The sequence below is a fragment of the Mus caroli genome, unplaced genomic scaffold, assembly GCF_978045245.1.
Source record: "Mus caroli unplaced genomic scaffold, Mus_caroli_1 scaffold_9, whole genome shotgun sequence".
Lineage (NCBI taxonomy): Eukaryota > Metazoa > Chordata > Mammalia > Rodentia > Muridae > Mus > Mus caroli.
The window spans coordinates 102,168,158-102,179,871 of NW_028227264.1; the positions used below are offsets into that span (position 1 = coordinate 102,168,158).

The window sequence follows — 11,714 nt, forward strand, 5'->3', positions numbered from 1 at the left end:
TGGCTCTTTCTTTGTGTTCTCTTGTGTTTAATTGATTTATTAATCCACTATATATACATATATACATATACATACACACACACACATACACACACACAAACACACACACACACACACACACACACATACTCCCCCATTGCTTAAGATAACATTAAGATAAGCTTTGAAATAGGATCGTGTCAGAATTCTAAGTTATCCTTTTCTTAGTCTCAATATTCTGTCTTTAAATATAAATTCTCTACTCAGTTTGTCAATAACCACTAAATAACTCACTGAGAGATTTCAGGTTGCATTGACCTTGTAACTCAAGTCTGGAAAGAATGACATCTTGCCAATGAGTCTTAAATCTCTTAAATATGACAGTCTTCATTTATTTACTTCTCCTAATTTATCAGCAGATTTTGTTTGTTTGTTTTTTACATTTTCTTCTATATATCTTATTTTGAAATAACCTGTAGTTTTAAAAAATAAACAGAAAAATTGTATGGAAGTGGTTAGAATATGCATCTCCCTTCTCCACTCTATGCTATACAGTGTCAAGGAGCTGTCTCTTGTGAGACTATGCCGGGGCCTAGCAAACACAGAAGTGGATGCTCACAGTCAGCTAGTGGATGGATCACAGGGCTCCCAATGGAGGAGCTGGAGAAAGTACCCAAGGAGCTAAAGGGACCTGCAACCCTATAGGTGGTACAACATTATGAACTAACCAGTACCCCGGAGCTCTTGACTCTAGCTGCATATGTATCAAAAGATGGCCTAGTTGGCCATCACTGGAAAGAGAGGCCCATTGGACACACAAACTTTATATGCCCCAGTACAGGGGGACGCCAGGGCCAAAAAAAAAAATGGGAATGGGTGGGTAGGGAAATGGGGGAGAGGGGGGAGGGTATGGGGGACTTTTGGGATAGCATTGGAAATATAATTGAGGAAAATACGTAATAAAATATATTAAAATAATAGTTGAAAACAGGATGATACTGGTTTTAAAGATAAGCTTACTGATGAAATACTACTTTTAGTGGCTAGTAAAATAAATGAGAATATATGAAAGGGTAACATTGGGATCTCTACTATTGAAAATATGATAATATATCAAGAAATTTTACCATGGGAAAATTAGATCCATTGCCAGTACTAATGGCTGAATGTAATGTTGTTAATGTGTTCCACTATGTTCCTATGTGTTATGTAATATGTTATAACATGTATGTAATCAAACATTTTCACTTTTTTTTGCAAACAGGACTCATATTCCTTTTCACAGTTAAGGAAATAAAAGGCACACAATTGCCCATGTTTGCTATTAAGCAAACGGAGTGATATCTGGACATTCTAAATTTGAGGACATACTCTTCGTCTCCATGACAGTTTTTGTTCTCTTGGTTGGTTCTGTGGACATGTTTAAATATAAAGCTTTATGGTGTGTATGGCCCATGCTCAGCTATGTATTCAAGTGCTAAATACTGGCCCCTGAGGTCTGGTTGCCCCCAACAAAGAGATTCTCATATACATCTAGTGATACTAGGTAACACTGCTCTACAATGAAAGTTAATTAATTAATAAAAGTTTAGAGCCTGCTTTTGGGCAGTAGGGAGACTTGACTTGAGCATTGAATGATGGGGTCTCAGGAGAGACTAAGAGGAAGGAGGAAGGAGAGCACAGGAGGAGGAAACTTCGAGGAGAGTAGATGGACCATGAAAAGGTGACCTGGAGAAAAAGTAGGTAACAAGGGACATAGGACTAGATGTAAGTTAGAATAGCTCAAAACCTGTCCAGTCTAGGCTTACAACTTGGAAAACAATACCAGGATTGTATGTCTTTTATCCTTATATCCTAGATATAATTCCTACTACAAGGTAAGAGGGGGTGTCACACGGGTAGGCAAGAAGATGGGGAAGGCTGGGATGTGACTGTGGTGGGGGTCCAAGATGTGAATTTCCCAAAGGATCAAAGGACATATTATGAAATAAATGGATTTACGGACTTCAAAGGATGGTGGAAATAGTAGAAGTAGTAGTAAAGATCAGCGATTGGTGATGAAAATTATGGAATCTGTTAGCTTCTTGCAAACCTTTCTCTCAGTTGCATGAGGCTTGGAGAAAATCTCATCAGAAAACGTAGCATTCTAAGGATGACTTTAGAATGGGCTCTTAACTCATCTTTCATGGGTAACAGTGGAATCGACTGCAGACTTATAAAAGAACATCTTCTTGGACTCAAAAGGGGAAATAATAGCCAGGCGGTGGTAACACTCACCTTTAATCCCAGCACTTCATAGGCAGAGGCAAGTGGATTTCAGAGTTCCAGGCCAGCATGGTCTACAGAGTGAGTTCTAGGACAGCCAGGGCTACACAGAGAAACCCTGTCTCAAAAAAAAAAAAAAACCCAAAAAAAAAAAAAAACCCAACAACAACAACAAAAACAAACAAACAAAAAAAACAACACAACAACAACAACAAAAAAAGGGTGGGGGGAATCATTTAGAAAGTCACAGATAACATCAAGATGCAAACTCTTATCAGCCCATAACCATGAATTTAAAAGAAAGTCAAGATAAATTATCAGATGCACAGATTTAGCTTAAGTATACCTTCCAATAAGAAAATATATTAATCACAAATCCTTACATGATATAAAAATGTATGTATGCTATCATAGCTTAAAAGTATAAAATAGAGGAGGGAACTTAGGAATTCTGTTAAAACAAGTAATTCTGCAATAAAGCATTAGATTCTGATGGCTTGTTGACTTTTATTAGCTATCAATTCATTTGACAGGCAAAATATCCATGTAAAGAGACACCGAGATAAGCATAAAGAATGAGGTTTCATTAACAATACTTTCAGATGAGTCTTTATATGATAGTAACTCCTTTGTAGCGAGAGATGAACTAGCAGTTTATGGGAAGCAGTGTATATATTTTTAAGTTAATAAGCAATCAAATAATCAAATTGGCACCATTGTTCTGCTTTGGGTTAATGATGCTCCGTTTGGTTATAATCTCTTATAATTTCCTATAACATGCTAAATGCCATGACTGTTCGTATGACCCATAACTTATCTTGCAAGTTGACAAAATGTTCTACATATGATATGATTATTATCTATTAAAATTATACAGAACACATCATGCTCAAGATCTACATTTATTTGAAAACATCACATCCAATTTACATGAATGCAAGAAAAATCACATCCAATAAAGCACAATTGTGGGAAAAGATGAAATAATCAAGTTCTGTCACATTTATTCACACATAGAATTATATATCTAGATATCAGGTAATCAATCACAATCACAGGTCAAGAATTGGCTTCTCAGTAGTAGTAGGAACCCCTCTTGAGAATGTAGGGCCTTCTGGGTTTATTCTCATAGAGCTGCCTTTTCAGAATATAAGGGATTTTTCTCTTTATCACTTCTTCCTTCTCGTTTTTATCATTGACGTTATCAAGGATATCTTCCTGGATTATCTAAAACAGAGAAAACACAAAAGCAAGTTAGATGCATGAAATATATATTCTGCTGTTTTTCTATATCTTTACTTGATTGGTTTTAGGCACAAGGTAGCTGTAGGATCAGAGAAACGTTTTGTCACAGGACTAATGTTTATCAATGACTGAGATGGAATGAGATCATAATCTGTCTGTATCATTTATATCCTTTCCTGGTTCAGCAGCCTATCTCTTTTCAGAAATATATTTACATTTTCCAACTGAGGAACCACACCAGAGACATCAAATTAGTTTTGAGATTTTGAATATGTAATGGCCATCCAAACTAATGGGAAATATATCACAATAATATAACATGCCATTTGAATAAGAAGGTAACAGAATTGTATGTTGACTTCCATCAATTACTGACATGACTTGAAAGTCATTGCAATGATCAGTTTCCTAAACAAAGAAAGAATTGCCTGTTTCAAGTACCTTAGATCTTGTAGAGAGCAACAAATGTGGAAACCCTGTCTAAACATATAAGATTTCTTCAGATTACTGCTGTCTCCTAAACTTTGTAGTCACAATAACAAATCATGATATCTCAACAGTAATGCACAAGCATACCATCCTATCACCAATATTCTATTTCAACCCTCAGATATTCAGTTTCAGGGAAGGCAAAGCAGCTACTGTCAGGCAATATAAGTTTTTAATCTTTACTTTGTTAAGAAAATGCCTAGTCTATAATTACTTCTACAGTGCTCAGAATGATACCATCATTTTATTTGTAAATGACTCAAAGGTTAAAATAACAAAAGATCTAGTCTTATGTTCAATTGGCTTATCTGCTAATTAGTTTATTGAGGGGGTCTTTCTTGTCTGGATAAATAAGGTATAATTGACATTTCCCTCTGCTGAGATTTGAATTTTCGAGGTTTATTGAGCTAAATAGTGTTTTAAGTACTGTACCATTTAGATGGAATTAAAATTAAAGGCTGAAGAGGACGACACGTAAATCTGAACTAGCCTTTTTGGTTTCTCATCTGGAAAGTATCAGTTTGTTTGCTAGCTAGTATAAACACCAGCAGTTCTGCTGGCGGTCCCTCCTTCCACAGGGTATCTCTGTGGCAGCCCCTCACAGACTTGTTACATTAAGGGGGAAGGCACCACCAGATCTGCAATGTTGCTGTAAGCAATGTAAAGCATGAAACAAACCTCTCAGAACTTGATCTGAAAAATAATGTTTTTTTTTTTCAATTGGAAAAGCAGAATAGCATTCCGTTTTTCTTTTTAGGAACAATCTGTTCTCTTCCACAATTTTTTTTTCTTTCGGTTCACATTTTTGATACTTCTCTCCAAAGCTCTAATTTTTATTTAATCTTTTACTGAAATGTACAGTAAGCAATAAAAATTAAAGTGCCTATTAAGAATGTTCCTTTGATAAGTTTGATTACTAAAAATCCACCCCCCATCCCCTTTAAAGATTGGCCAACCAGATATGGTAGTGCACACATGTGATATTAGCACTTGAGAGGCAGGGCCAGGAGGATTTTTACAAATGTGAGACCATTATGGGATACATGGTATGTTTTAGCCCATCCAGGACTACATAGCTAGAAGCCCTTGTCTCAAAATAAAATAAATAAAATAAAATAAAATAAAATAAACAAAAAGACCCTAAAACCAAAACAAAGCAAAAACCCAAAATGCATAAATAAATAGTCTAAGTATACATCTACAGTATGCTTAAAGACAGTCCTTTAATGATGTCTTACTTGCTTGTTTCATCAGTAGAGAAGTAGGTTTAGAAGTTAAATCTAATCCCTATCATTAACACACATACACACACATACACACACACACACACACACACACACACAGCCCTATTGCACTATTTTAAAAATTAAGAAATATTTTAATTGCCCAATAATCAATTACAAAGGGAGAAAAATGATTCCTATGTACTTGCTAATCTCTGAGTTGCAACTAAAACCCTTTGATCTTTGTAGTATATTCTTTGACATTTTTGTTTTGTGTTTGTTATGGATAAGTACAAAGGATTTTTGATTTTAGCAAAACAGTTGGAGTTACTTTAAATTTTTTAATACATGTCACTGTTACCAATATAGGAAAAGCTGTCTCAGTACGTCATCTGTTTACATGTGTGGTTCAAATGTACTTTGAGACATACCAGCCTTTTAAGAGTGAAGAGAAAAGGGTTTGTTAATCTCCAAATATTTGGAGAACACTTGAAAAAGAGATGTTGACTTAAAACCATGGTTTATCACTTTCTAGTATTTTAAGTCTCCCTGCTATGATCTCATCAGGGTCTAGGTTGAATACAAGTGACAGCCCAGCAGGGCAGTGGTGCTCATGCCATCCTTTGGGTTCAGATACCTCCCAGTGTTGAAAGGCCCTGCTGCGGCAGATTTTCTGGAGCTGGAAGATGGTCAGCATTGCTTCCAAGCTAAAACCATCCAGAACAAGGGGAAGTTTCCTTTTGCCAACAAGGTCATCATCATGCATGTCTCCTGCTTCCTCGGCTGGGCTGTTCACGTTATTTATTAGGCTGCAAACGTTTAGCAAGGTCATTTTCCAAGACGGAGGACTTGCTTTGCTGATCTGAAAATTAAAACAAAAAAAAAAAAAGATATTGCAATGAAAGTTTGTAAGATGAGTATGGAACATGCTTGGACTGTGTGAAAACATTCTGTTTTAATTTCTACTCACAATAAAACTATGAATGGATGAACTTTTTTTTTAGTATTATACCCATAATGCACAGACATTCAAATCTATCAGTATGAGGTCACTGTTTTCATAAAAGCTTGTAATCCTTTCTACTGCATGCCTGGAACAAGATTTTCAGCCAACATTCTGAGTTTGTATGATATTTTCGAAGAAATATTCTCCATTTTATTTCAACAATACCTTGCTTCTTACCAGTTGTTATCCTATTTCAACTTGGAAAGTTCTTAGAGATTTTCCATTTCAGTGTTTCCTAAGACTAGTTCCTTAGAACACTGGTTCTGCCCTCAACTTTTAAAAAAATATATTGGAACTACATCACTTTCCTCCTCTTTCCTCTTTTTCCTCCTCCATCCCCTCAATGTACTCTCCTTCAAACCCCTTTCAAGTCTCCCTACACTCTTAAGTTTATGGCCTCTTTTTTTTTTTTTTGCGTATTATTGTAAGCAAACACATATGTGTGTGCATGTGTATGCACAAATGCAAGTAAATGCAAACTTGCTGAGTCTGGCTCTGATGCTGTTATTTACAGTGAAGACTCTATACACACCTCCCCTATTTAAAAAAGAAATTCCACTGCCAACTACAAAAGCATGAAAGGAAATTAATTTTTAATTAAATAGCCTGAGAATTTACATGCAAATATTCAATGGCTATATGTAGATTACTAGACAAAAGAAGAGCAGAGAAGAGAGAAGAGGAGAGGGGAGGAGAGGAGGGAAGAGTAGAGGAGGGAAGAGTAGAGGACAGGAGAGGAGGAGAGGGGAGGGGAGGGGAGGGGAAGGGAGGGGAGGGGAGGGGAGGGGAGGGGAGGAGGGGAGGGGAGGGGAGAGGAGGAGGGGAGGGGAGGGGAGGAGAGGAGAGGAGAGGAGAGGAGAGGAGAGGAGAGGAGAGGAGAGGAGAGGAGAGGAGAGGAGAGGAGAGGAGAGGAGAGGAGAGGAGAGGAGAGGAGAGGAGAGGAGAGGAGAGGAGAGGAGAATACTAAACACATTTGAACACAGATAGTGGGGACAAAAAGATGAGGCAACTAATTACATCACATTTATTTGTGTCTGATTGAATTACACCAGTGCACAACATGTCTTCAGTGGAGAAGATGACTTCATTCTAAATACCGAATTTGTTTTTTTTATGTTTGTTTGGTCAGAGAAGGCAACCCAAATTCTGACATGTTCTAGAAATGGTAGCTCTTGCAAAACTTTTTTTGAGATTATTTAGAACATATATGTGTAAACAATGTACATTTACAATTGCAAAAACAAAACCTCTTGTTAGACACCAAGGGCTTTATTTCTAAGGTAAGAGAAAATGAATGGATTCTACATATCTTCCTACCTTGAAGATGAAAAGACTGTAGCTACTGTTACCTGAATAAATACTAAACAAAGTATCGGTTTTAATTACACAAAAACATTTCTTATTGATATTAACTAACTTCATAAAGCAGACTTATGAAGAGGCTATTTTGATATGATATTTACAAAGTAATATGGTATTCAATTGATTTTAGTTGCCCTTAGTCATCATTGAATTGTATGTGATCTTAGACTGTACCAGACTCTCACTTGTGAACCAAGGCAGAACACATCTTCACTAGTTGTAATGCAACAACATCATGTGCTTTCAAACACACACTTCAGAAAAAATTACCCTTGTATACTAGAGATTTTGTGCTTAGAATATGTTCCTTCAATTATGGAAGAGCTCTGTATGGAAGAACTGATTTAGAATATTGCATCAGAATTTAGGTCACTCTCTTGTTCACTTTTTATCACAATTTTTATCATAATTGTTAAATTCCAGACTTGTTATAACTGTGCTCTCAATGTACCAAGAGATGGGTTCACCTCAAAAAAATGCCCCTATCTATTTTTAGGAAACTTGTATTCTAACTATCAGTTTTGATACACAGTGATTTAGTGTCTGATTCAATCAATTTTATATGATAGCACTATAATGTGATATATTCTAACAGTTTCATTCCTACTCAAATGCTGGTAACTAGAGAAAGTGCTCTCAAGGTTGAAGAGTTTTGCTCAGAATACAGAACTTTACAGGACTTGTTGAACAAATATTAACCATCTATGGCTCATGCTATTAAAGGATAAGAATGTAAACCCTCTCATAGGAAGTGGAGTTTGTAATAAACTATCAGAGAACCATAAATGTATAGAATCTCCACTCCAAATTTTGTACTTAAAAATAAGAAAAGCCAAGGTCAATCCTGTTGACTAACAGTTGCCTAAGATTGACCTAATATGAAGTCGAGGTTTTAGGACTGAATGTCAGGGTTAATGTTTGCCTGTCCATAGATTTCTTCTGTACCATATTTCCTCCCCCTATTGCCATGTGTTTAGGAAATCTGTTTTATTTTCCAAAATCAGCCAGAACACATAACAACTTCAATTAGGTTTCACCAAATTATTTAACTTCAGGCCAGTATACTTTTCATCATGCCAATGTAATGATCATGAAAACCATTTGCTTTAAGTTTGTTTACATATCTTCATTCCATTATCTGTGGCTGCTTACTTGAAATTAAAAAGTACAAACTGACAGTCCTATAGACATTTTGTCGCTCATATCAACACATGTGACTCCTTAAAAGCAGGAGTAAATAAATCTATCGAATAAGAAATGTCTCCCAAAGACCTTGACAGCTTTGAGGTAGGTAACGGTACCTATTTTGATTGACATTAGAAACTAATCTGAAGTTTAGAATGAATATTCCTCCACCCTCCTACCTTGGGTTAAAGCAAAGAAAAGAGTTACCTTGGATGTATGCATGTTTGTCAATAGATCTGCCTCCAGGGCTCTCACATCTTCTTCTGAATCTGAATAAAATTAAAACCACATGCTTACTATGTAATCACACTTCATATAATTACATTGCAACCACCATATCTCAGATTATTTTAAAGGGTTAGTCTTTGAAGCTTATTGTCTTCTGTATTTAATTTCTTCAAAGCAATATTCAAAAAGAAACATATCACAGCTTAATTTTATGCTGACAGCTTCTATAGTAGAAACACTTCTAAGAAAATAAGCGCATCTTAATTTGCTAAGTAAAGTATGATTTTGAATTGTCTATTAACTGGATCTCAGTAAAACACTTAATTATATTGTACAAGGCAGATCTTATAAAAAACCTGCATTATGTTATTCTCACCGGCAATAGTTCACACATTAAAATATGTATGTAACAAACAACATAATGACATATGAATACAAGTGCTGCTTCTTATTTTGGGGCAAAGCCACAGGGAATTACTCACTGGTAATTTTAGAATAAAAAAGACACTGAGATTCACTTCACTACACATGTCATCTTGTGAAACACTCTTTGAAAGAATCGGTTTCTGTTTTACACAAGAGGTTTGCCTCCCCTGCTTTCAGTTTTCCGTCAGCTAGGGCAGAAATGGCTTAAGCAAAGTCAGAGCTCATCAACACATGGTAAGTCCTACTGCAAACAGATCCTTGATTCATTTCAGAACACATTTTCCCCAGATTCCATTTATGTGTATTACATAGAGAAGTGAAATTTAGAAATACTAAGATGTTGTAGAGCATTTAATATCCATTAGCCTCTTGTGATAATAGAAGGCAGAGCTTAAAATTGCCTCACTCTTTACTCTGTGGTCATTAAAACACAGGATTCCACCTGATGTGAGCAACTGATAAAGCATATGTAAGAGGTGAGCTACTCCAGAGACACTTTTGCTCAGTTTGTTACACATACATGCTAGCTTGTTTTTTTTTCAGATGGAATGTTAAGATTAATCTTATTAATCACTGATAAAAATGTGTCCTTGTCACAGAAATTGTTTCAAGAGCTAATATACGGTTTTTAATAAATAAGCTATTTTTAGAATCTATAACTATTTTTCTGTAACTACTTGATAAAATTATAATTATGAGAATACTGCATTGGCTCATAAAATATTTACAGGATCTTACACCAATAAAATCATCAATCCATTCTGATAGTTATCTTTGCACTCAAAAATCTTAATTTGAGCTAACACTGCCGAATCCTGGTTACTAAGTACAGTAATAACAAATATAAGTGAATTTACTTCACTCTCTAAGATTTTCCACTGCTATGTGTTTGTTCAATTACTTTCCAATTATTAATTAAAATACACTGCAGTCATCAAAATATTTCATATTACACTTAAATTTACTTTATTTTTAAGGAGAGGCAATACACACCTAAGAATGCATTCCTTCTCATTTACTGTTACATACTGAACACTCTAACGCTAAATTTATCATAAATAGTAGTATACCACTTTTATGTTTATAGGTTGTGACAACTCAAATTACATTCAGAAAAGCAACAGCTATGTTAACACCATGACTGCCACAATGAAATTCTATAAAGATGCACTTTCACAAAGGACTTGGGACACTTTTGTTGCATTAGAGGCACTCATCTTATTTATTGGTATTTGTTCCACATGTTCACACCTACACACCTACAGAGTTAAAAATAATTTGAGGAAAATCACAAAGGAAAGTGAGAGAAACCACCACCTAGACAATGAGAAGAGATGAGAATAAGATCTTGTGAATGAGACACTTGTCTGCAGGCTGACAAGCACTGCCTCTATTCAAATTTCCACCCTTATCTTATTACTCATATTGATTTTCCCTTTAATGGTTATATTCCAAAGGAGAATGTGTTGCATTTCCTTGAAACACCATGAACTGCTTTACAGATTTTTAAAAAGAAAAAAAAATAATTTCAGTACTTATGATCAGAATGGGAGAGAAACATGATAATAATCAGTTTTTCTTTCACTAAAAGAGAGGGGGGGGAGACAGAGAGAGAAACAGAGAGAGACAGAGACAGAGACACTGAGATAGAGAGACACAGAGACAGAGGAGAGAGAGAGAGAGAGAGAGAGAGAGAGAGAGAAAGAGAGAGAGAGACTGAGACTACTGGATTCATTTACCTGAGTAGCAGCAGACTGCGAGAGAAATCACTCACTTCAGGGAGTTGTGAGATGCAGTTGAGCTTACCTGAGCACAGACTCCAGGAGCTGAAAGCCAGGAGAGTCAGGCACACCAGCTGGAGGTTCATTCCTCTCATCTTCTCTCAGCCTTCTAACAAGCAGGTCCACACACTCAGACACTGAAGGAGCTCTCTCTCGGTGCTTCCTCTTGCCTTCAGCTGGCTTTCAAAGTGAGTGAACTGTGAGGGATGCTCTGGCCAGTCTCTATATATATGTGAGCAGGAGGATGATGTCATGGCTACACAGGATGTGCTCTGCCTTCATCTCCATCCCCCCTCCTTTCCCTTTGTCCCTCATCTCATCCCCCACCCGTGAACCTTGATGGAAAGTGACGATCTTCCCTAATTGCAGCTGTTGCTCAGGATTTCTGACTCACCGAAAGAGTTGTTCAAAATCACTGCCATATACAGCATAGTGAGAGGTACTTCTGGTACCTTTTTCCCCCTAATTTTCTATCATGCCCCCATTCCAGACATTTGTCATTTTGATATTTTAAAATGTGTTTTT

At 36.3% G+C, this 11,714-nt stretch overlaps 1 protein-coding gene across 1 annotated transcript; it reads right to left on the bottom strand.

The window, feature by feature from the left end:
• Nucleotides 1–2,744: 2,744 nt before the first annotated feature.
• Nts (neurotensin) lies at nt 2,745–11,501 on the bottom strand. The gene is made up of 4 exons (XM_021175299.3): nt 11,215–11,501; nt 8,962–9,023; nt 5,839–6,063; nt 2,745–3,471 (listed from the first exon to the last, which is right to left on the bottom strand). The coding sequence occupies exons 1-4, from the start codon at nt 11,282–11,284 to the stop codon at nt 3,319–3,321; spliced, it is 510 nt and encodes a 169-aa protein (XP_021030958.1). The 5' UTR covers nt 11,285–11,501; the 3' UTR covers nt 2,745–3,318.
• Between the last annotated feature and the right edge of the window lie 213 nt (nt 11,502–11,714).